The sequence below is a fragment of the Sarcophilus harrisii genome, chromosome 3, assembly GCF_902635505.1.
Source record: "Sarcophilus harrisii chromosome 3, mSarHar1.11, whole genome shotgun sequence".
Lineage (NCBI taxonomy): Eukaryota > Metazoa > Chordata > Mammalia > Dasyuromorphia > Dasyuridae > Sarcophilus > Sarcophilus harrisii.
The window spans coordinates 65,674,084-65,700,381 of NC_045428.1; the positions used below are offsets into that span (position 1 = coordinate 65,674,084).

A 26,298-nucleotide genomic window follows, 5' to 3' on the forward strand; every position below is an offset into this window, starting at 1 on the left:
AGGGAGAGTGTAAGAAATCCAAGATAAGTATTTTGTGGGAAATTAGCCTTGTCTGTTGTGTTCCCCTGAGACCAGAAAATCTTGATGGTGAGGCAGAAGGATGCTAACCTGGGGTAGTGGGTCATGACAAGCTGTGAAAGAGAAGGAGCAGGATCCAGGATTTAGAGATGGGATTCTTTTCATTCCCCCACTCTCCCTCCACTTGCCAACCCCAAGCCCACTTGTATCTTTTTCACCCTCTCTCCCTAGTGCAAGCCATCTCGGGGCCGCAAACGTGGCATTTGCTGGTGTGTGGATAAGTACGGGATGAAGCTGCCCGGGATGGAATATGTCGATGGAGATTTCCAGTGTCACAGTTTTGACAGCAGCAATGTTGAGTGAGGCTTCCCTCCCATCCCTCATCCCTTTCTCCTCCACCCTACCCCTTACTCCCCAGCTTTTCCCCAGCTCCCCCCTCAATTCCAGCCAGTGCCCCTCTCCACCCCGAGGAAGCCACTCATTTCATCTCATTTAAGGGAAAAAAATATTTGAAGAAACTGAGGACCTCGGAATCTTTAGCAAGTTCTCAAGCTTTTGTTTTTTAAGCAAAACAACAGAGACAGAATAAGTCAAGAAGACACCCCCTTTTTTGGTTGATGGGGTGAAGAGTGGGGTGGTAAGGAGAATGAATGGAGAAGGGAAGAGAGGAAGAGGAAAATAGAGAGCATGTGACGGAAGAGACTCACTGAGAAGGACACATAAACTCAAGAAAAGCAACAAAGAAAAGAGAAGAAGTAACATTAGTAACCTGTACTGGCCCACATCCTGCTACCAAGAGACCTTTAGCTGGGAAACGGTTTTGCCTGGGGAGGGCCGGGGCTATTAGGTGGGATCCAACTGCTTGCTGAGGTTCTTTTCAGTTTGTTTTGGTGGAAAGAGGAAAAGAGATTTTAGTGGAAGAAGAAAAGGCAAATTAGGGCTTTGCTCTCCTGTGTCTCCTCCTCCAGTCAGCTCCTAAGGCCTCTTCAGGTCTCTCATTCCTCTCTCCTCACCCCCTAATTCTTTTAAGGTTTGTCTAAAAATGAAAATGCATTCCATTCCTGTTTTATTTTTTTTAATCCAAACTTCTGAATGATCCTAGCTTGGTAGGATTTTCTGGACAGACATATATTGACATATTATATGCATGTATGTCCGTGGGTATCTTTCAGTCCACATACAGACATACCCAGTCATTACTACATACACAGCCTTGGAATTTCCTTCTCTTCCAAGCTGATTAAAAGAAGCCAAGGGTGTGGATATGGATTTTATTTTTCAATTCTTAGTGTAGCCTCCACAGGGGAGGATGGACTGGCAAAGCATTTGTGTGGGCTTGTATTTATCCACAAGGCTATATGTCTACATATAGAGATATATACTTTTATATCTTTTTTTTCTCTCTCTGTCTTTCTCTCTCTAAATGGTTTGCATTGACTTTCCAAAAGTAGTTTCAATGGGCACTGAGGATTCTTCCCAGGCTTGCAAAGCCAAGAAAAGCCCAGATTTTTTTCCCCAAACACAAACCGAAATACCAGCATCATCTGCCTGTCATTTTGGGGGTCTCTCCTAAAAAGCTCAAGTGTGTGCTTCCTGTGGAGTTGTAAGATAGCCCCATTGACATTTTGCATCAGTGCTTTCCCATGACCCTGTGGCTCTCTCGGTCTGTGTGACTGGGTGGGCATGTACCCAAGCTATTCCGTGCCTGTGTACACACAGACATGCCTTTCTCTCCCTCACACTTCCCTTTTCAAAATTTCTTATAGCCCTCCAGAAATAACTCTCTGACTTTTACACTGAACTGAGTTGGGCCCTTTAGCTCATAACCATAACCCAAGCCACAGGTTATGAGATGGAGATTTGTGGTTTCCCAGCCTTTTGGTTTCAGCTGGATGGAGACTGCATTTTGGAACCTTATTCTCAGTCTTCACCTTGGGAGAGGGCAAGAGAGGTTGCAATGAGAGGCAACTAAGAAGGAGAAAAATAGAAAGGTCCTAGATCAGAATTTGGGGTTCATTGTGTCCCTCTTGGGAAAGCAAAAATTAACAAGGGCTTTCCCCATTGCCTTGGAGATGGTTAGAGAGTACTTCCTTGCCTATTTCATTGCAGCATCAGAACACAAGGAAGGAAGAGGTAGGCTCCCCAGAATACCCTCCCCATCCTGGATGCAGAAATAAAAAGAGAGGAGAGAATAGGACATATACCTTTTCTTTGCTTCTGGCTATCCCAAAGCCAGATGTTTTGAACAAGAAGGAGATAACAGGAGAGGGAAAGAACAGATTATGGCTTAAATAGGTACCAAAAGTTAAAGGAAACTGAAAGGAAGCTGGAGGATCAGAAGAGGGAGAATAGTGTTTCTGTGGGGCTTTGGTTCAAAGGAACAAAACTGTTCTGGGGAGCTCCCTTCAGCCTCCAATAATCCCTGCCTCCACTATGGTGAAGCAAGTTTCGGTCTCTGCTTCTGCTCTGATCGGTTACTTCTTCCTTCCTCAGAAGGGAGGGACAGGATGATGTTAGGGACATTTTGGCTGGCATGGGTCATTTGGATTGGTAACAACAACACTTCTGACCCAAATTCACCCTCTCTCCCTCCTCTTCTGCTACAGGAATGAGAAAAGACATTGGTCTTCCCTAATAGAATAGCTTTGAGGCTAAATGTTGGTCAGAGGGAGACAAGGAAACACACATGGACACTGGCAGAGAATCCATCCCTTTATGGATACATCCCTTCAAAGCACATACCTTTTACCTAGTGTCACAAACCCCAGGAGACCAACCTCAAACTCATCCCACTTAATCTGGAGAGAATATGGCAGAGAAGCATGGGGTGTACAGCTCCAGTGAAGGAAATACTCAACGCTGTAGAATAAAGGAAACAATCTAGATGGAGTGGCCTTTGGCCTTACTTCCCAGTAAAGCATTTGGCAAGGGAGAGGAGAGGGAAATGATTATACTTGCGACAAAGAGCCAGAAGGAGAGGGCAGCAGTAGGGCCATCTCTGGACCTTCTCTGCCTCCCCCATCTCTCTGCATCAATCCTTATTCCCACCCCCACCCCACCCTGGATAGTCTCCATGTCTACATAGGCCAGTATCCTTAATCTTTTCTCACTTTGTTTTCTACTTTCTCTCTCTATTTTTTTCTCCCTGGATCTTGAGCAATCCATTGGTCTGGGATTTGCTAAGCAGATGCTGGGGTGCCGTTTCCCCTAAGATAAGACTGAGCCAGGAATCTTACTTCTGTCCTCTCCTTTTCCACCTTCTTCCATACTCCCCTATCCTGTTTTTTTAAAAAAGTTTTCTCTCTTCTCTGCTCTTTTGTCTTTGACTCTCTTTTCCTTTTTTTCTCCTATCTCTCTGCCTCTTGCCCCATTGAATTGCCCCCTTGAATGGAATGCTTCCCCACTCTTGCCATCCTCTGCTCCATCCCTAGAGACTGAACATAAACTCATCCAGGTCTTATGAGTGAGCACTGTAAATTTCTAAAAAAAAAAATTTTAAAAGAAAAAAATGAGGATACTATGGAAAGTCAGTGCACTGTTAGTTCAGTGGGGGGGGGGGCCTTCTTTCTCTCCAAAATGGAAGTTGAGTCTATCCTGATCTCCTCTTCCATCTTTCCCAAACTCCTCAGTCCACTTTTGTAGGTTATTTGGGGAAATAAAAACAAAACCCATCAAAACCTTGGGAATTGATCTGCAAAAGTGGAGGCAGCTTGATGACACAGCCCAAGTCTACTGTTATCCTTTCGAGGTACCTAGCTCCTAGAGACTGCATGAGGATGTTTCTGTGTAAAGTATTTAGCTCCAAAAAGGTGGCCACAATTTCTGGGACTAACTTAACTGAGTGTCTCAAACAGGTAGCCTGACCTGAGCCCAGTAAAAGTAGATTGAGAGATAATAAAGATGAGACAGAAAGGACACTGCCTTTTCCCATTGGACTTATGCCCCTGAGAGAAGGTAGTTAGGGAAGACAGGTCTGAAATGACTCGGGAGTTAATGGCTCCTATGTAGTCTTCAACCCTCATTCTTGAAGTTGGCCATTTGCCAAGTCTTTTGCTCATCATCGATGCTCTATGCTCTGTGCTGTCAGGGTATACAGCCAGCCTCCTAACAGACCTTGCTTAGTTAGGCAGGTTTCCAATCCACCTCCTACTTCTTGAAAATTGAGGACGGAACTCTTCCTGCCTCCACTACTTTGATAAGGGAGGATGGGCTTGAGCTGGTCTTTGTCCCTCCCAATTCCCCATCCCATCCCCTAGACAATGAGGGAGTGTGGAAAAAATGAGACCTGATGCATATGCACAGCTTAAACTGACAGCCAGGTACATAGAAACCTGGAGACATTCATCCCTAAAAGGGGGAAAAGGTATAGGGAGATCCCACCAGGTCCTCTGTCCATACTCCAATTCTCCTTCACCATTACTGCCCATGACATCTCCATGGTGACTCACAGGGTAAGGGAAGAGAAAATCAGGAGTGTGGAAACGACCCATTCCTGTCTCAGGCAGGTCAATTGTTATAGCAAGCAGCCTCCACTAGTTACCACAGCCCTGAGGAGAATGGGAGGAGAGTCTTCTCCCCCAACTCCATTAACCCTGGGAAGATACAATTCAAAGGTTAGTAATTCATGAATGTAGTTGGACACATAGAAGAGACCTTTGGTTTCTCAAACAAATTTTTGGTGTGCTGGACGTGATATTAGGGTAGGGAGAATTTTGAAATGGAAGGGTTGGAAATGGAGCGAGGGGAGAAGAATTTCCACCAACCAGCAATCTGGGCTTTATACTGCCCTTGTTTGTTTGTTTGTTTTTTTAAAAAGAAAACCACTAGTGTGCAAAGCTTTATATTGCACTTTCTCTCCACTGCTTCCTTATTAATTTTTTTTATTTCTTTAAAAACTTTCTTGATTTTCTAATAGAGTGTGTCCTTAAATCATTCTTCATATATTCCAATTTCTTTCTCTTTTTCTCTCTCCAGACCTGCAGGGGGCAAGCAAGAGGGGAATTGTAGGGGGGAGGAGAGAGTGATGGGATAAAGGGAGGAAATGTCAAGAGAAATTGGTTTCTCTATAGTTGTGTGTCCCCCTTCACCCTCCCCAGCCCACTCCTAGCCCCTGATCATTAGCACCTCCTCCTCCCAGCACCACCATCTAGGCATCTATATGGATAGTACAGTTATCAGACAACACACCCTCAGATTCCGAGTCTTCAACCTGGTTCTTTTTTTTTTTAAGATAGCAATAACCACGACACATTTTACTTTAGTTCTTGATAGCTTTTTACATACGTACCATAGCTCTGTTCTCTCTTCTTTTTTTCCAATTTTTTAAAATAAAGAAATACTCATAATCTTTACCAGTGAAAAGGATGGAAACGTGAAATGAACAAAAAAAAAAGCTCAATGTGTGGATAATAAAACAAAACAAAACAAAACAAAACAAAAAAACCTGAATGTGGAAGAGCTTAGCTCCTGTTTTAGCATTTTGTACTTAAGAAAATAAAAAACAAAGGATCTCACATTTTATTAAAAAAGTGAAGATTGCTGTATACTATTTATTCAACTTATAATTTATGTTACTCTTTGATCTTTGTCTTTTGTCATGACAAAGCATTTATTTAATAAAGTTATGCATTCAGTTAGCCTGCGTCAGCTTCCTCCAAAGACCTAGGAAAAGCAGGACAGGCAAAAGATTGAGGGTCAAGCCAAGAGTATGTTAAATCAGATGAGTAGAAGAATTGGGTGCAAAGTATACTACTTGAAATGGGATTCAATTATCTCATCTGTGAAGGTTAGATTAAATAATTTTTTCCATCTCTAAATCCAGTTATCATAAAATAGAGCTCAGAAGACCCTTCAAAGAGCCTTCAGAATCCTAGGAAGTCACTCAAATGGGCCAATCCAATGTATCCTGAACCCCTGAACAAGGGAAGTGCTGACATTCTCATGCCTGGTGTCCCAAAGAGGCAAAAAATTGCAAGTGGGACTTAATCTAAACCCTCAGATAGATCTGTCCTAAACATTTCAAAAGAACAAAATGAGATCCCATAATCCCTCAGATTTCTAACACTTAGAATCACAGAATGGCCGAACTGGAAAGAATTCCAAGGGCCATCTCATCTCACAGTCTCACAGGGGAAAGGGAGCCATGTGGTTCAACTTGTACCAGAATCCCAAAAACATCTGGCAAAATCATGGATCCAACCTCAGCCTGAGAGCATCCAGTGTTGCCTGATACTTGGGAGTAGTATCAGTGAAGAAGTATTTGCTTTATATTGAGTTCAAAGCTCTTTTTCTGTCACTTGAACCATTTGCCCCTAATTTGCTTTTCACAACAAAAAAGCCAGCTCAGTCTGAGGCAGAGGTGGGTAATTTGTCCCTATCCCCTCCTGAATTGGGTTTCAATGGGCAGGCTAGACATCCAGTGTTAAAACTATAATAAAGAAATGCTTCTAAATGAAACTAAGCCATTTCACAGACTATTGTTTACCTGGGAAATTCTATCCATTCTAAATTCCTGTTCACTTGGAAGGATACTTGGAAGGAACCCTTTGCACAGTTATCTTACACGGGTTTAGCAAACATTCATCCATTCATAGGAAAGGTTGCACAGTGATTAAAATGTGATCCTGTGCAAAACACTTAACCCTGTTTACCTCAGTTTCCTCTTCTCTAAAATGAGCTGGAGAAGGAAATGGAAATCTATTCTAATATCCCTGCAAAGAAAACCCCAAATGGGGTCAAAAAGTCTTGGAAATAATTGGGTGCATTCTCTGAATTCTCTAAACTACTCTCTTTTACACTAAATCGCCCAAGTTTTTTCTTCAGATGCTCCCCATGTCTCCTTGCCCTTCCCCAATTACTTCTTTTTATGGATCCTAAAACCTGACACATTCAGTTTGATGACTTCCTCTGTCTCTCCCTATGTGTACTATCATTAGTCCCTTCAAGAATTTCCCAAACCCTTGAGGAAAGCAAAGCCCAGAAATGGGAAGCATTTGTCCATCCATCTCTGTGGAAGACTGCAGAGAATATACTGCTCCAAACTATGAATTCTTAATCCCATCACAAGGTTCCTGTCTTCAGGATGCTGAAGCAGATGGGACAATGACCGTAGGAGAATTCTTGCTTAATGAAACTGTGTAGTGAATGGGGCATGGAGATCACCCCAATCGTCAGAAGTGCAAGAGCTCATCTAGTTCCATCTCCATTCAGGTTTCCAAATCCCTTTTTACACCATTCTTGAGATTGCTTAAATCTTTCAGAGTGACAGGGAGAGCACTACTGAAGACAACTCGTTATCCCTTTATTTTTTTGGATGATGAAATTGAGATAGAGAAAAATCCCAGGGTCCTAGATTTAAAGAGATAAGCATCTTTAGTACATATCTAGTCTTATTTTAAACATGAAGAAATCAAGTCCTGCAGAAGTAATCAGAATCATGAAATTTAATTCAGCATTAATCTAGTATATACACAAAAAGAATGCTCGCCACAACACATTCAACAAGTAACTATCATAGCTTTGAAAGGTCATAAATTTAGCAGCATGAAGATCCCAAGAGTCTAATCAAATCCCCTTATTCTATAGATGAAAAAGCTGAAAGAATTACAGAATCTAAATAGATTTAGAGTCGCAAGAGTCCTAAAAGATCCTACCATTTTAACTTTACAAATAAGGAAATTTAAGTCCAGAAAATCATTTGCCCAAGGTGACCTAAGTAGCAAATGGCAGAGGCAGGATTGAAGCCAGGTCTCCTGACTAATACTCAAGCAATCCCAAGTCACTTTGGGCATGTGATTTATTCACACAGAGGGATATTTAGTAATAGCCAGGAATTGAACCCAAGTTTAATTCAAGTCTAGTGCTTTCACTCTTCCTAGTTTTCCCTGGCTGACCACAGGGCACTTGGGGATTAAAATTCTATTGCTGTGACACATTTATGCTGGTCCAAGATGTATGGAGGTAAAGATATGCCATTTGGAATAAGGGGGAGGAAAGAAAATAATGAAAATATCATGGAGAAGAAACATATTTTCATGCTTAACTTGAAACATTAAGAGTCTTATCTTTTTTTATGGGGAGGAGGCAATCAATGGGGATTAAGGTCCCAGTTCACACAGCCAGTTAAATATCTGAGGCTGGATTTGGACTAAGGTCCTCCTGAGCACTCTATCCACTGCACCATCTAAATGCCCTGGAAACAGTCTTCTCTTACAGCACATAAGAAGAATTTTGACAATTACATATTTATTATCCATTACATGAAATATCACATATTTCATGGGGGAAATGGAGCCAAGAAACTAAAGTTTCTCATTGAACCCCTATTCACATCATTCAGAACAACACTGTTTCCATAAAGTAGTTTCAGCTATACTAGAACCATATAATCTCTCAAACCCTATCCCTCTATTGAAGGAGGGCTTGAAGCTACCAAGAAACTACCATGAAGAGGGTGGAGAAAAGAGATCAAGATCAACTTAGGAAGTCTCCATTAGAATGAAATAGAGTATCTCAGGGATCTGAGCCTAGCCTACACTGCTTCACATTTTTATCAATAACTTAGATAAAGGCATAGATGGAATAGTCATCAAATTTGCAGGTGACACAAGTTGGGAGGGAAAGCTAACACACTGGGTGACAAAGTCAAGATCCAAAACAGTTTTAATGAGCTTGAACATTGGGCTGAATCTAATATGATGAAACTGAATAAGACAAAATGCAAAGTGTTGGGTTTCTATTCTAAACATTGACTTCACAAATATAAGATGGTGGAGGTATGGTTGGATAGCAATCTGTAAAAAAACTGAGGGTTTTGGTGTACTGTAAGCTCAACATGAATTAACAATATGATTTGACTGTAGAAAAAACACTAAACAAATATAATTTTAATTGAGGCATAACTTCCCAAAAAATGTTCTCTGCCCTAATCAAAACACATCTAAATATGGTTATTAGTTTGAGAGGTTACGTAGTAGGAAGAAAATCACAAGCTAGAGGGAGGGTAACTAATATATGAAGAAGCTCCAGTTGCTGTCACACAAGGATTGGTTGAAAGAACTTGGGAAGACTCAGGAGAAAGATAATTGATAGATTTTTCCTTTTGTTATTTTGTTTTATCAATCTTCATGGCCATCAGGGAAAAGGATAAGACTTATTTGAACCCAGAAACTAGAACTAAGGGAAAAGTTATAAAGAGAAAAAATTAGATTTGATTTCATTTTTTAAAAGTTTATATTAATTAGGACTGCCCCAAAGTGAAATGTGTCTCAATAGTATGTGGCAACAGTGACATCTTCAAACAAATGTTGCATGACCACTTATTGGAGATATCATACAAGAAATTATTTGGGAGTTTTAAGTTGGACTTGATAGGATCTATGGGGTGTTCGGGAAGTACTTCTGGTGGGAGGACTGTTGAGCACTTTTCAGGGTTGCTCATCTATCTTTGTGTCCATCTGTTACTCAACTGTCACCTTTGGCTCCAAGAAGCTATGGCATGCACATGGCCAAATCCTAGGAAACTGTCTTGGGAGGTGGATTAAACTATATTGGAGGTAACCACAAACCCATTGGTGTAATAGAAGGGTGTCTACCCCAAGTAGGTGAAAACTTGCCCTGGCAAAATGGGTGGATGAGAACAATTTGTTCCATTGGCCACAAAGGTAGCCGAAGCAGGTCTCGTGGAGCTCTTAGAGCTTCATTAGTCATCAAAGACATCAAGAGCTCTCCCAGCCATCACTAGTCATTTTGACTTTTGTCTTGCCACTGAATTTGAGAGTGAGGTTAACATCTTTGTGCAACTGACTCACTTAACTCAAAATCATGTTTCCATCAAGACATCCCTCAGTATTGTCATTGGTCCTCTTTAAAAAAAATGAAGGACAAACAACCAGATAATTGCTGAGGTTCATTCCAGCTCTGAAATTCAACTTTTGATTCTTCCAGTAGGGAGAGTCAATTGTTCCATTTAATCATCATAAAATAAAGAATTTAGACCTGGAAAGGATTTTAAAACTCATCTAGTACAATTGCTGCCTTATGGAGTTGAGGAAAAAGAAATGCAAGAAGTTTATATTGCTCAAGAATACATAGAAAGTAGATGGCAGAGGGAGAAATGAAATCCAGGTCTTCTCATTCAAATTCTATGCACATCTCATTGTGCTATACTGCCCCATAACTTTTTAGGTTTGAAATGGTTTTTTAAATCACTTTTTGGGGTGAAACACTTCTAGCCTTATCAAAATCTTGACCTCTTGCAAAAGCATAGGTTGGGAACCATTGGCTTAAATGATTCTCCATTACATTTCAAGTTCTCACAACACCAAGGTAAGCTTAGGGGACCCTAAAAACCTCTACAGACCAATATAAATAAATCTGAATATCCCCTTCTCTTTTTTGCCCAGTCTTTTTTCTAAGAAGAAGAGGATTAAAGAAATGAGTCAAAAATGAAAGCCAAAAAATTTTAGATTGTCAATCTTTACACCCCACACCGTTTCCCCCAATAAGGGCAAATAATCCTGAATTCTGGACAACTGCAGTTGGAGTTTCTGATCCTGACACAAGATGGCAGCACAGTCCCACTTCGAGTCTTCAGAAGGTCTAGATTTAGTTTTGTATAAATGATTTTCAAGGATTTTCCCTCATGGACTTTGGGTTCTGGCTCAGTCGTCTCACCAGCTGAAGCTTCTCCAGTTTCAAAATCTACCACTGCTGTACACGTATCCCTTTAAACTATCTACATATACTTACAAGTACCAGAGTATACTCAGCCTCCCACCCTTCAACTCATTAGAGACACCCTGCAAAGGGTGATGAAATTGGGAAGATGTGGCTTTTTTTTTTTTTTTTTTTTTTTTTTTTTTTTTTTGCTAAATAGCTTGACCCTAGAGGTGATAAGATGGACTTAAATGAACCAATTTTCCAAAAAAAAAAATGGTTCCCAAAACATGCCCTTAACAATGTCCTCTCTCCATGGCCATTAGAAGGCAGGCAGGTTGGTGACAAAATGAATCGAGAAGTTGAGTTCAAATCCAGCCTCAAACCCTTAGCTGTATGACTCTGGTCAAGTCATTTCATAAAGAACACATACTTCTCAGAGCTGTTATGGGGACAATATGAAAGAACATTTATAAGTGGGGATTATAAAAGCACCTACACAAAAGAGCATTAATAAAGTGCTTTACAAATCTTTTTTTTTCTTTTCTTTTTTTTGCTGAGGCAATTGGGGTTAAATGACTTGCTCAGGGTCACACAGCTAGGAAGTGTTAGGTGTCTGAGACCAGATTTGAACCCAGGTCCTCCTGACTTCAGGGCTGGTGCTTTACAAATCTTAAAGCACTATACAGAGTGCCTCAAAAGTATTAATGCAGTTTTAACTTATTAACAAGATAAACACTGGTTGTTATTGCTGTTATTCTGTAGAAATATCAATTTCCTTTTTGAGTCTCAGTTTTCTTATCTGTAAAATGAGTGGGATGAGCTCTAAGTTCCTTCCAGCTTTCTATGACTTGAGGAGATATCAGATTTGATGAGGGAAGAAGAAAGAAGAAGGCGCTAGTAACCTCCTACCCCAACATGACTTGAAAGAATGAAGACTCTGTTTAGTCTAGACCAGTCTTGGATTTATTGTCAAGGTGCATTCAGGGTTCGAATCCAGTCCTGTTACCTACTACCTGTGCAATTCTGAGCCCATTCCTTCCTCTTTTTAAGCCAGTTTCCTCCTATGTAAAATGATTCCATTAGAGAATCCATTCCATCACTCCTCTAATCCTAGGGCATCCTGGCTGATTATCTGTGGCAGTAGAACTAATAATGCCACCTAATGGCAATGCTGTTTCCTGATGGCAATGGAGAGGGCATACTTGGTAGACTGAATGGGTATCATTCCTTCTCTTACTGAAAATCAGCTCATTCATTCCTACCATCCAGGCTCCCTTGGCCAGATTGCCTCTGCACCACCGACATGCCCCAGAATGCAAACTCTGCATTTTGATGATGGGAAAATAGTTTTGTTTATTTGTTTGTTGATTGGTTCTCAGGCTCTTAAAGTCATAAAACAAGAGTATAACCTTAACTTTATTGTTTGAGGATTCTCATTTCTTATGTTCCTCAACTGCCTCCAAATTCCCCATTTTCCTTTCACAAGGTCACAAATTTGGGTCCTCAAATTCTCCCTTCTCTTTTTTGGTAGAGCAAAAAGAAAGTGAGAATGATTATTTATCATAAATAAAGCTATCTATCTTCCTGTAGGGCAAATAGGGCAAAATAGGGCTAGAGGTCACAATCCCATAGTCCAAAAAAAAGGGAAGGAGATAAGTTTCTTGGCTGATATGGTTTGATCTCAAATTTGAATCTACTGTGGCCTACTGGAGAAGTTGTACAACTTCAGCGAAGATCCCATCCCAACCCTCCCACTCCCAGATTGGTCCCACTTTGCCATGTCTAGAGATAGCCTCTTCTCCCAGTCCCAGAAATGTTCAAGACACAATTGTGTTTATTTTTTTATTCCTTTCTTTAATCTTAAGTGGAAGAGACACAGGGATTCAAAAATAAAAACTTCCTCCCCTCCCCAGACCTTCACTGGCTTCCACACCCCCAGCCACCTCCTTCCCTCCCCATTGAGGGAAAAGAGAAGGGGACAGGGAGCAGGCATTTCATGCAGGAAAGGGGGAAAGTAGGGTATATGCCAAGCAAGGTGCTGGTCTCTCTCCAAATATAAATACACGTGTCAAAACTTGTGGAAGAATCACCATCACCAACCACCACCAGTATTCCCACCCTCCCAGCCACTCTCCTCTCTCTGCTGATTTTTGGGGAGGAAGATTGAGAGGAGATGGCATCAGGGCACAAGTGGGCTCCCAACTACTGCATTCGCTGAGCATGTGCCCCTCGAGCCTCCTGTTCGGTGTAGAACAGGTGACACTCAGGATCTCCTCGGATAGTGGGAGCCCCCTGGATCAGCTTGCCAGTGTGAGGATTCACACACCAGCACTCTCCACGCTGACCATTCAGAGACATCTTGCACTGAGGAGAGAAAAAGAGGAAGGGTGGGGAAGAGAGTTGATCATCACCTTCAGCATCATCCATTAAGATTTCAAACAACTCTTATAACACTAGCTCTCTGAAACTCAGTCCAGTGGTCAATAAATTAAACCTCCTCTTCAGAGGCACCAAGTGTTTTCACCTGAATGCTATTAACCAGGAACAACTTGAGCAAACATAACGTTGGAATGAAGTTGGGAGAGAGGAGGAAGGTGGGCTTCAAAGGACTTTGAAGATGAATCAGGATTACTTTATTTATAGATCTTTCTCTTCCCACCTAACTTCTTGACCTCTAAAGTGTCCAGCTGGATAGAAAATGGCCACCCCGAGGACTAAGCATGGTACCCCCAAATCCATCCTTACTTTCTAGGTGCCCACTTGCCTGTTTGAGATTGTAGAGCCCTTGCTTATCGCAGTTAGGGATGTGCAAGGAGTAGAGATGCTCCAAGGGTCCCCGCTCATCTGGGAGGCGCATGGTAGAAATCCGCTCCAGGACCTGGTCCAGCTCCTGCTGGCAGGGGGTCTATGTAGAGCCAAGAAGGAAAGAGAGGAAGTTCAGAGAAGGGACAGAGAAAAAGAAGGCTGGGGGTGGAGAAGTTGTCTGCTGACCGACAAGGAGGGGAGCCAACTCCCACACAGCAGACAAGGGGACAAGCTTGAGTTCTCTCTCCCCTCCCTGGCATTGCCACAGCTCTGGGGAAAGGCTCTGGTGGACTAAAAAAGGACTGGGCTTGGGAGACTACAGAAACTTGGAAAAACCATTTACAGGAAGAAACAATAACTGAAGAATTTGAATGGCTAACTAGCTGTCTTCATCTGTCATATGGCAGAGGGGAGATTGCATGCGATATAGAGTCAGAACAAAGTTCTTGGAATCCTACCCTGGGCATGTGCTCATTCATGTGACTCTGGACAAATCACTCATTCTAAGGCTCAAGTTCCACATCTGGCACTGTCCACAACAGCACCCACACAAGAATGTGACGAGAATCAAATGAGATAACAAATGTAAAGCTCTGTCACTTTACACATGGATCCCAGAGAGGCTGGGATCCAAGATCACCCAAGTAGCAAACTAGCTGATCCAGCATCGGGATCCATCATTATCCCAGCTGTGCAGAAAAGATAATGGAGGCTCAGAGTGATTTGTCCAAAGTCACACTTCCACTAAATGACCAAGAGAGGAATTAGAATCTTAATCCTTTGAGTACATTATTGCCACAATTCTCTTATCAGGTACACCATCCATATGACATTTAATGCAGAGAAATTGAGTTTGTCTATATGTGGAGATTCTTATTGATACGCAATTCCCCTCTCCCATCCACCCCGCTCTCCCTCTCCTCTGACCCTAGTGGGAGGAGGGCGCAGCTTCTTGGTGTCTTCATGTATATGATGATGCATGTTGACTTTGCCCAGCTGGCGGTGTTGCCCTATGACCTTCTCCCGGATCACTGCCAACTCCTTCATGCCCGACTTGTGGGGCTTGCGACCGCCACCCCCGAGCACGCTCACTGTCCCGTCCACGTGGTTCTCTGCCAGTCCGCCATCCGAGTCATCAATGGTATCTAGAGGAAAGAGAAAGGAGAAATGTGACTCCTATTTTTCCAAATAAGATTTTATAAGTATGTTATTTTGTTTGTTACTTTGTATATGTATGTAGCTTTAAAAGTTGTTCAGGGCATCATCTTCTCTAACTTCTGCCATTCTGGCTAGACCTTTATCTTTCCACCTGTAAATTTATTTTCATTTCTTATTTTAACAACTATTTCAATATAATTGTTTTTCTTTGCAATTCTATAGGCTTGATTTTATGAATTTAAAAACATTCTTCAAAAGAGTACATAGACTTCTCTTAGCCAAAAAAGGTCCATGTTATTTAAAAAAAAAAAAAAAAGTTAAGAACATAGGTTTAGACAGTTTAGGGGAAAGGGGAAAGAGCTGGCATCCTATTCTTAAAGATTTCTGGATTAAGCCATTCCAGAGTTTTTCAAATGTCAAAATTAGAAAGTTCTGCCTCATGTCTCATTTAGGGATATTGTTCTTCCTATAACCTATAAACCCATCAATATATGTCCTAAAAATTAAAGATGATCTGTTTCTAGGTTCCCTTCTACAAAGCCCTCAATGGAGGGCCAAACAATAAAGTCATGGTAATTCTCCTAATAATAGAGTGTGCAAGATATTGAGTGGGAGATGTGGGAACAGGTAGAGCTCACTGCCTCACCAGCAGCCCAAGTGGTCTTTTCCGAATTTCAGAACACAATTATTTCGAAAACAAATATTGGTAGTGAACAGGACTGGTACTCAAGAATGAAAGATTTCTAAGGGGGAGATAATTAAGGACCAGAATTATTTGTTCTCATTGGTAGAAGTCCTCTGAGGGTTTGAGGGAAGTAGAGGGAGAAGGAAATTCAAAAGAAAATGAGAATTGGTAAGGATCTCCTTTCCTCCACTACCCTGAGGAAAGGAAGACCCTACCTTAAGCCCCTTGAGATGTTTCTGAGTTTTGTTCTCTTCTTAAAGAACTACCTTACTGTACAATTTTTCTAACTCCTTCCCTGGATCTGGTGTCTCCTAACCCTTTGTCAAGCTTACATTTTATGTCTAATTGAAACACATCCTATTCCAATTCAATCAGTAAATTACATGGATGAAGTACCCTCCATACTCTACAAGGTGACACTGATTAATCCAAAGGGAATTAAAGTTTTTATGGCAAAGGAAGTGACAATTTAAAGCAATTTCCTCTTGCAGCATTTACTTTAAATATGTTATCTCAATTTTCTAACAATCCTTTCAGGAGGATACCACAATGATTCTATACCTCAGTTTCAGGGATGATCAAATGGAGGCTTAGAAAAGTCATTTTAGTGAACTAAAATGTACTGAAAATGAAACTTCAAGCTAGGACTACCTAAATCTAAGTCTCCAACCACTAGATTACATTGCCTCTTTTTTCAGAGTAAAAATTATAGATCAATCTTTGATGGAGCAGCCACTCAACACCTTGAATTCTAAAAACTCTCCCATCATTTTTTCTCCAGTCTAAAAAATCTCAAAGGGCAGCATGGTATATATGTCAAGTCTAAACCGAAATTGAAGGCACTAAATCTTACAGAGGAATCCTTGAAGGCTTTTCAAGGATTGATTTAGAAAATCACACATGAACATTATCTATATTCTATCATATTTTCATTTGTTTTGTTAAATATTTCCCAAATGCATTTTCATCTGATTCAGGCAAAACTTTCGGAGTGTTGATGGATACCATACATCCTGTTTTTTATACCTTTGGTGTAGTGCATGGAGAAGTACCTTTTTAGGGGTTCAAGAGCTGCTCCTGAAACAGACTATGCAAATTATCCTGAACAAATTATTTAATTTCTCAGTATCTGAGGCCACCTTCTAATAACTGAAATCATAGAACGTTTGCTTCTTCCATGGAAGATGTTTCAATACTGGGAGTTATCCACACTGATGATATCACAAGTGTAGACTCCTTCTCCCCCCAAAAAAATTGGGGACTGAGGTTTTTTTTCTTTCCCCTCTTATAGTGAGCCTACATCTCAATCTTTCTGCACATCCATTGCCCTCTCCTATGATGCTTAAGTCCTCACTTAAATCCAAATTCATGGAGAAAGGGGGGGTTGATGACTGGATTTATAATCTAGGTTATCCTATTCCCTGGATCACTGAATCCATGGGAACTCAATGAACCCAAAGGAACATTCAGACATAGAACAACATTGCAGTGTTTTGTTTTGTTTTTTTCTCATTCTTGAACATCATCCTCCAATTGGCCAAGAATCTGTAGGGAAACATCTTGAGGCTAAAGGAAAACTGCAAGATTCAGCCACAGGAGACTCCCCAAAGCACATTATTGAGCAAAGGAAATAACTTTATGTGGCTGATTGTTCTAAGCACATCTGGGTTTTAGACCCTCTTTAGCCATATGACTGTTGTGAGCAAATTCATGTCCTCCCCATGTCCATCGGGGCTAGTTCGTGCATGCGTGTTCTCCAGAGTTACAGTAAAAGGGAAGGATGTGAGGAAAGGGGGAACAAAGGAGAGAGGCAGAACAGCATGGGAGAAATGGAACTGAGGTATCTGGAGACCCAGCTTCTGGTCCTGACCCTGCCACTAAGAAGCCGTTTAGCCTTGCTGAACTTTCCCACTCATAAAATGTAGGGCTTAAACAAGATAACCTTTGGTATTCTATGATTCCATATTACGGTAATGCTTTATATACCATAGGCACTTAATAAATGTTTTTCCATTAGCTGACCAGCAACTGAGTGAATTCATGAAATTGTATCTTGCTAGATGGGGATCTTGGGACTATTGAGCACAAGATAAGAATAAGAAAAGGGTAGAAAAGATGAAGGAATGAAGAGACATAGCTCTAATATTCTTCCATTGCATCCCTCACTTTTATGGGATTATTATTATTATTATTTAAAATGACAGTATAAATAATACTGAATTTCAATAACTAATTAAACTTAATTTGTGTCTTTTTATTATTAGATAAATTCACTTTTATAAAAATACCCATATATGTAAAAACAACTTATCATTCACTCCCTAAAGTTTCCATCAGAATTCTTTGTATATTCATTCTCATTCATTTTCCCTCTTATAAGGTCATAGTCAAGACTTTTCTTCAACCTCAGCCTTTCAGTGAGGATAGAAACCTTTCACTGCCTCTGGCTTGCTTCTAGGGAAACAAGGAAAGGATCAGACATTTGCATCCATGTTCTCCTTGTCTCTTAATGCTCACTCTGGCTCTGAACTCCCAGGGTAGTGAGACAGGGCAAGATTTGACAACAAAATATGTGCCAGAAACAACTTGGGGACAACATGCCTGAGCAAGGCCCAAAAGGTCTCCATGCAAAATGTGAGGAAGAGAACAGCCCGACCCAGCCCAGCCCCCTCCCCTAGTCCAAGCAGCAGGATGGGTAGCAAGGGAGCAAGTCAGGGCTTTCCACCCAGATCTGCTCTCCTGACAGGTCCCAACAAGAAACCAGGTTTGGAAAAGGAATCAGTTTGGTGGTAGACTCTTTTGCCCTTCCAACTACATCTTCTCTTAAAACTTTTCTTTCCTCCTCAACCACCTCTTTTCTCTAGTTTTTAGCTCTTCACAAATAGGTTATGAGAAAAAGACTTAGGATACAATGTGGTGTATAAAAAGGGAAAAAACCTAGAGAATCAAAAGACCTGAATTGGAGTCATCCAGATCAATCATTTCTTAGCTATGAAACAAGCAAGCCTCACTTTCCTCATCTGTAAAATGAGAATTACCTAGTCGTACCTTCCTATAACACAGTTATGTAATTTAAAAAAAAAAAAAAGGTATTTCATGGATTGTAAAGTGAGCAATAAGTATTAATTATTTTAAGTTTGAATTGGTAAATTCTGTTTTAATACTATTTTCATTTCAAGACATATTCTCTCCTATCTCTCCTACTCATTCATGTGCCAAAATTTATTTAATCATCCCCTTATTCTCAGTTTCTTCTACCACAGTCCTACTATAAATATTTTGAATTGCTTGGGATACATATCTCATGTTGATATATCTGGGTCAAAGTATATAGACGGTTTAGAAACTTTCTTAGTATAATTCCAAGAATGGTTGCACCAATTTACAATTCTACCAACAGTGTACTAAGGTGCCTGTATTTCCACAGCCCCTCCAACCTTGACTCTGTCCATTTAATGTCATCTTTGCCAATTTACTGGCTATAAAAACGTCAGAATGTCAGAGTTGTTTTGATTTGTAGTTCTCATTATTACTGATTTGGACCACATAATTTAAATGATTTGTAATTCTCTGGGAACTACTTGTTCAAATCTTTTAACCATATATCCATTCAGGGATATTTGATGCAAAGGTCCCATCCCTTCATTTTTGCACCTACTCTCTCTCTTCCCAATGGACAGTGTCTTTTCTTATCCTAGTTTTACTGATTTTGCTTACGCTAAAGCTTTTTAATCTCATGCAACATTGTGATCACTTCTTGTCCCATGTTTGGTTAATGATTCTCATGCTAGACATAGCTATGAAAATTATCTGATCTGATACTCTTCTATTTTAAAAACATGTGTTCCTTATATTAAATTTTTATATCCATTTTGACCTTACTGTAGTTTGTTATAAACCTCGTCACTGCCAAACAGATCCATTTTTCTTTTTTATTGAAATTATTTTATTATGAACTTAACAATCATCCTGTCTAATTTTCTCAGCAATTCTTATCAAATAGGGAATTCTCCAAGAATTTTTATTCCTAGCTTTACTAAACTCTATTACTGAGTTTTATTGTTTCCATTTCTTCCTCCCCTAATCTGTTTGACATATTCACTTTTCCATTTTTTAATCAATTTGGTATAAAATATTATCATTACTGACATTGGTCTTGGTATATAGAATTTAGCCTTGACATATAGAATGGCCTCAAAGGGGTTTCGGGCATTGCTGACACAAGGGAACCCTGGTATAAGTGGCTCATTTAATAATAGTAAATAATAATAGGAATACCAATAGTTTCTATTGCCAGCACTTTCCCGTTCATTATTTCATGTAATTTTCATGGCAACCTCACTTACTCAGAAGATTTCCAAGAAATAAAAATTCATTCAAGGCAGACATCACAAAGTTCATTGCCTGAAGCTCTCGTAATTTATTCCTTCAAGATTCTCTCAGGTATTTGTATATGGTTCTAATACAGAAAGTTCCAAAATTTTCTAGTTTCTAATTTCTCATTCAACCATAGATGAGGGGGGGGGGGAAGTAAAAAAGAGAAAGAGCTTCTCAAGGGCAGGAGTTATCTTTTACCTTTCTCTGTATGCTTGGTACTTAACACTATGCCTCTTGTTTTGGGTTTTTTTTTTCATTTTTTCAGTCACGTCCAATTCTTCATGACCTCATTTGACAAAGATCCTGGAGTGGTTTGCCGTTTCTTTCTCCAGCTCATTTTACAGATGAGGAAACTGAGACAAACAGTGTTAAGTGACTTGGTCAGGGTCACACAGCTAATATAGGTCAGAGGTTGGATTTGAACTTGGGTCTTCATGATGTCAGACCTGGTGCTCTATCCACTGAATCACTTAGATGCCCACAGCACAAAGCCTAGCATTTAATAGATTTTGACTAACAAGCTGTTCAATGGAGGACCACTAGTACAACAGTGAGAAGAAGGAAGAAAAAGGACTCCAGATCAAAGACAAACAGTATGCTTTAGTACTATGAGCACTGGGTTTGAGAATTAAAAGATCTGAAATTTAATCCCAACTCTCTTATTACCTTTGTTAAAGTCATTTGACTTCTTAGGGCCTCAGTTTCTTAATTTGTAAAATACATTATATATGATTGGAATGCTTATAATGTGCTAAAATCTTTAAGTTCCTGTCTAAATATGTGGTTCTGTAATTCTGAAAGCTATATGTGATTGAATCCCTTTACAGAGTATTATTGGTCTCCTTCCACTGAATGTAAACCAAGCTATCAGTTGCTGCTAGATCCCAGTATTCCTTTCTACCCTTGGAAGCAGGGTGTATAGCAGAAAGACATGGACCCCTTACAATATTTGCTGAGCCTGAAGATGAGTATAGAGATTCTTTTTCAACCCTTATCTTTTCAACCTTAGGGTTCTGCAAGATAGAAAGAACAAGTCAAAACCAGAGCCCTTTAAATTCTAACTTTTTATGCCAGGGAAGATCATCTTTTAGTATTACAGCATCATAATCAACTACTGAAGATTGAGCATGGAAAAGGAAGGCTCTCTATCAAACTCAGGTCCCTGGTATATATGATAGAAATGATTCTGGACTCTTGAAATCTATTGCAATGAAGCTCTGATGGTTTGTATGCCAAAGCAGAAAATCTATGAAGAAGGTCTCTGTTTCTGTCTCTTTCTCTGTCTCTGTCTATCTATCTAGCTAGCTAGCTCTAGCTCTCTTTTCTTCAATCCAGTAACATTAGCCTCTCCTTGATGTTCCTCATACAACACACTCCCTCTCCCAACTCCAAGCATTTTCATTGACTATTCCAATACCTGATGTATGTCTCCTCTTCCCTGTCTCCCGGTTTCCTTCAAGTCCCAGCTAAAATCACACCTGGTCTATAGGAAACCTTTCCCAAACATTCTTACTTCTGGTACCTTCCCTCTACCAACTATATGCAATTTACCTTTATGTGGCTTTTTTGTACATGATTGTTTGTTTGCTTTTCCCCTACTGGGACAAGCCCCTGGAGAACAAGAATTATCTTTTTGCCTTTCTTTGTATCCCAGAACTTAACACATGGAACATGTGCCTGGAACATGACAGATGCTTAATGAAGGTTTGCTCACTGACTGACTGACGGCCTCATCTAAAAGTTCTTAGGCAGGACAGTTTAGCTTCTCATCTGAAAAATGAGGAAGAGAGGAACTTCCAATTGACTCCAGGTCATTAATCCATCCTTAGGAACTAAGCTTTTCTTTTTGAATTAGGAAACTTGATTTTCTTTTTAAGTTAGTCTGTAATTAAACTGAAACTTTATTCATGGTTCTAGAGTAAAAAAGCCCTTTAGTGGGAAAGGGAGAGGGTAAAATACGTCAGTCCCCCTGAGACCTGGTGCCAGTTTTATTGAAGCACTTGGCAGCTGAATTAACCTTAAGCTCTGTTCTCTTTAAGCAAAGAGAGAACACAAGGAAGCCCCAACTGTATCCATTGAACCAATTTTGCTATGCAAGCTCAAAGCTATATTTGTTTGGTTTCCCAGATGAAGAAGAAAGGGTGACTTCCAGTCAATCTAGGGTTCCTACTTCCTTTGGGGAGAGCCCCCCCGTCCTAAGGGAATGCTATAAGGAACTAGGCTTTCTCTGAAAAGAAATGTTTAATTTCTTTTCCATTTTTTTTCTTAATTGTATTAGTTAAGGGAAGGCCCTTTTACAAGTGCCAACATGGTTAGTAACATATAATGGGTTATAAAAAAGCATTAATTTGTTAAATTATACTACCATATATTTGAAAGAATAAAAGAATGTCAATTATCAAATTTGATTATGAACTGTGTCATGTAGACTTTTCTTGAAGCATTGGGAAAGGCATTTGAAACTTTATACTCCAGTAGATTTGCTGGGAACAGCAAATAGCTAAATTGAGGGAAGATTTTCAATCAAATTATTTTACTCTCCCTAAGGAAAATGAGAAATGCTACACTCAGTACCTTAGCCAAGTGGAAATGATTGAAGACAGTCCAGGTGAGTATGAAAAAGTCTTATCAATGTAAATGTCTCCAATGAACCATTAGATGAACTAGAAGTGACATTGTACAGGAAGAGTATTGAGACTGGCTGAGGACACTCAATCATATTCTAGGGGTTGTCTCAAAGATAACAAGCTAGTTTGGGTCCAAGGAAGATCCAAGAGTACCCACAAGTCAGGATAGTTTTCCAGGAAAGCCCCAGAAATAAAACTATTTAGGGGAGATTACCTTCCCTTAAGCCTTGATACTAGATTCCTCACTTTAATCAGAGAAGGATCTCATGAGCTTTGCCAGAGGACTTCCCATCTTCCCATCTGTACTGGGAGCCAAGAATGATGCAGATTCAAAGGTCTAAGAGTCTAGCAGAAAATAACATTTAAGGGGAACATCTTGAGGACTCCTACAAAAGGACTTCCAGGACCCCTTGCAGCACATGTTCCCCCAACAGCCTACTTTCCCCTGGGTTCTATATGTACCAGTAGAGAATGCTACTGACTTTTGGGGAAATGATTTATACAAACTGTTCTTATTATACAATCTTAATAAATATTTTTTTCTAAAAATTACTTAAGCCTTCCTAACAAATTGATTTACTAATTGATTACTAATTGAAATCAAGGTGGAAAGCACACCAGTAGGAGCTCCTAGGCCAGATAATACCTGAAACCTCTTAGGAATAACTCTAGAACTTGAGAGGAAAAGCATTATCCCTGCTCTAGGATCCAAACACTTCTATTTGAGCTAATTTAGGACTATCGCTTCAGAATACGTGCCATATGTTAAAATGGCTTCTGTGCAAAAAAAAAAAAAAAACAAACCCTCATGATCACCTCAACCACCAGATATCACATCTTTAACTGACCTCATTCCATGCAGCTTCTACCACCACCCCTTGCCCAGACAGTTTCAAACACTATCTCACTTTGTGGTGGGAGAGGAGAACAATTTTGGGAGACCTCAACACCTTTCCCAGTACTCATAAGACCCTCCCAGACTAGCAACTATCAAATTAAAAGATGACATAATCAGAGATAAGGATGATTGAAAATCTGCTCACTCAATGTGTTTCTTTTCTTTTTTCTTCTCCTTCAATTACTGACAGCTCTAGCTATTGCAGTTTTCAAATTTCAAAAGCTCACCTTCACTTTCCTTTCCTATATTTTCATCCCTCCCTTGATCTCCATAAGCACTTCCACTAAATCTTGTACCCAGGGACCAGCCCAAACGACAAAAGGTTTCTTTCAGATTTTAGGAAGAGTTTTGGTTCTAGCTCACACACTATTGTGTTACTGGCCAGAACACCTATTTGATACCTCTGGCCTAGACAATCAACAAAACAATCAATTAAGGCCTGATTTGTAGCATTTACCCAAATTTTGGCTCCTGCACGAGTTTGCATATCTCCTATCTGGTTCTACTTACTGGAACCATAATTCCTTAACCTAAGAAAAGGGAGACTTTCCCTAAGTCTTTATGAAGAATTTAGGAGGTAGAATTTGGAAGGGCTTGATCTGCCCTGAGTTGGGGAGGAAGGGAAGATGAAGGAAGGAATTCAGCCAAACTCAAATACTATCTGAGTGCGCTGGACATACGGAACTTCTTATCATTATCCCAGCCCAGTTTTTGCTTCCAACCTTTCACATGACTAACATGTTGGTATTCTATTCTGAGATGCCTCATTATCTCTGGGCTGAAGGACAAATTTACTCCCAGTCTCGTGGAGGGCACCTGGCTTGAGAGTAATCCCTTTACCAGTTCCCTCATCTGAAAATTTCTTGAGATCTAGCCAGTGTTTAGTCTGAGAAGCAGATGGTACAGCTGAGGAGTGATGGTCTCAGAGTCAGGGAACTTAAAGTCGAAACCCACTCCTGCCATTGGCCCAAGTTAACTTACTGCCTTTAAGCCTCAGTTTCCCTCTCTGTAAACGGAAGGGTTGGGATGGATCGCTAATCTTCTCATTCTAATTCTATGACTTTATTCCTGCTGGCACTGAGGGCATTCCTCCCTTTTGGGTCAGATCCTAGTACCAAAGTCTAATGTTCACTTCCAAACTAATTTTTATCTAGACTGGTTAAATCAGATCCCTTCCCTCAGAGAGAAGTTAGACTGTAAGCAGGGAGACAGCTAGTATGACGCTGAATATCCATGAGTAGAGTAGCCCCTGATTCTGAAGACATCTTACCAGTCTTGGTGTTTAGCTTTATCTGGCTTATTCCCGAAAGATGAATTCAAAGGTGCTTGAGATTTGTTTAACCTACAATGGCCCATCAATAAGAGGTTCCAGCTCCCTTGTTCTACTCTAATATAAAATCTCACAGTCATTAATACTTTTGGAATACTTCAGATATGGTACCTGAAGTAGTGTTGTTGGCTCCCCAGATTACAGTTACAAACGTCACTTCATAGCCATGAACAGACTCTTTATTTACAAGGGATGAAGTGCACTGAGCTGGCTAGTATATAGAGAACTCAAATAAGTGAAATCTGGTTCCTTGAAATTCTAGAACTTGAGCATATAGGAAACCAGATTAGAATTTGCTAAGAGAACCGGATTAGGCACAATATTTATGTTTTCAAACTTCATTCCAGACCTATGCTGGTAAAAATCTGACAACTGACTATTCATATCTTTAAGTTTAATTTAAATTATTAACTATTTTTCCATAACTTTCTTAAGTCTAGGCCAGAAATGTCAAGTTCAACTAGAAATGGGGCCACTAATATAGAATAAAGATCCCTGGGCATATTAACTTAGTTTCTAAATATCATGTTATCTAAGTTTTTACTATTTTGTTAACTATTTTGGTTCTAGCTTACATACTATAGTATTGCTGACTAGAACACCTGTTTGATACCTCTGATCTAAACAATCAACAAAACAATCAACTAAGGCCTGATTTATAGCATCTACCCAAATTCTGATTCCAGCACAAGTTTTCATGTCCTCTATCTGTTTCCACTTACTGGAACCACAATTCCTTAACCTAAAAAAAGCAGGCATGGGGATTTTCATTAGTCTTCTGGTCATTTAAGAGATTACTATAATGGAGGACAGCAGCTTGGATTTTTTTTTTCCTTTTCACTAAGCAACAATTGAGAAAAGGTGTTCAAGGATGGACATAAAGTATTACTTCCTGCCCCAGAAAGGCCCTGGAAGGAGACATTTAATGAGAATATGAGATCCTTGTTAAGTTTAGGAACAGTAGAGATGCACACATGAGAAGAATTGGTAATGACATCTGTACAACTCCCTAACCTGGAGCTAAAAGCCAAAATGTAGAGTAGAAGATGATGTCTCTATAATCCTTCAACATAAATGGGATCAGAGAAGAATATTCCCATCTTTCAGATGTCATAACTGAGGCCAGAAGTCTAATTGAAAAAAGATAATAAAGCAAAATAGTGCTTGAGAAGTTATTTTAAAAGCTCTCCACAAATTAGCAAAGACTGCCTCTATAATAACCTTTTATCCCAAGATATCCTGAGATAAGAAAAAGAATTATGACTGGGATATAGAGGCCTGAGTTCTATTCTTAACTCCACTGATAACCAGCTAAAGACTTTAGAAAAGAAAAGTATCTTTAGTTTCTCCATTTATCACATAAAGCAATAAATTTTTTCCCACTCCATGTGACAGGACTACTTGGAACCCAAGATCCTGGATATGGAAATTCTCAGAGCAAAAGTGGTTGGTCTATGCTACCCAACCCCAGTTTCACAACACCCCAGGATGTGTCCAATTACCTCAAATTATCCAATCAAGATTAATTTTAATAATTCACTTTAATTTGCAAAATAAATATACGCAATTCCGGGGGGAGGTGGACAGAGCTGGAGAACTGGTATGGTGAAATCAGACAAACAACAGGGTGTCGCAACTCTGAAAAGCTGGGAATCTCCAAATTAGAGAAATGCAAGACTCATTTTCACAGCATTTATCTTGGCTCCCCTTTTCTTTCTTGCCCCTCAGAGAGGTATCATTG

The 26,298-nt window shown here is 40.0% G+C and overlaps 2 protein-coding genes across 2 annotated transcripts in view; one reads left to right on the forward strand and one right to left on the reverse strand.

The window, feature by feature from the left end:
- The window catches only part of IGFBP5 (insulin like growth factor binding protein 5), a 28,929-nt gene extending 23,275 nt beyond the window's left edge, over nucleotides 1-5,654 (forward strand). The window contains exon 4 of the mRNA XM_031958079.1: nucleotides 250-5,654. Coding sequence (XP_031813939.1) covers nucleotides 250-381 — 132 coding nt within the window. The 3' untranslated portion in view covers nucleotides 382-5,654. The remainder of the gene's footprint in view (nucleotides 1-249) is intronic.
- A 6,851-nt stretch (nucleotides 5,655-12,505) lies between these two features.
- Nucleotides 12,506-26,298, reverse strand: part of IGFBP2 (insulin like growth factor binding protein 2) — a 31,933-nt gene continuing 18,140 nt past the window's right edge. The window contains exons 2-4 of the mRNA XM_031958080.1: nucleotides 14,410-14,627; nucleotides 13,442-13,582; nucleotides 12,506-13,041 (exon numbers count right to left, since the gene is read on the reverse strand). Coding sequence (XP_031813940.1) covers nucleotides 12,880-13,041; nucleotides 13,442-13,582; nucleotides 14,410-14,627 — 521 coding nt within the window. The 3' untranslated portion in view covers nucleotides 12,506-12,879. The remainder of the gene's footprint in view (nucleotides 13,042-13,441; nucleotides 13,583-14,409; nucleotides 14,628-26,298) is intronic.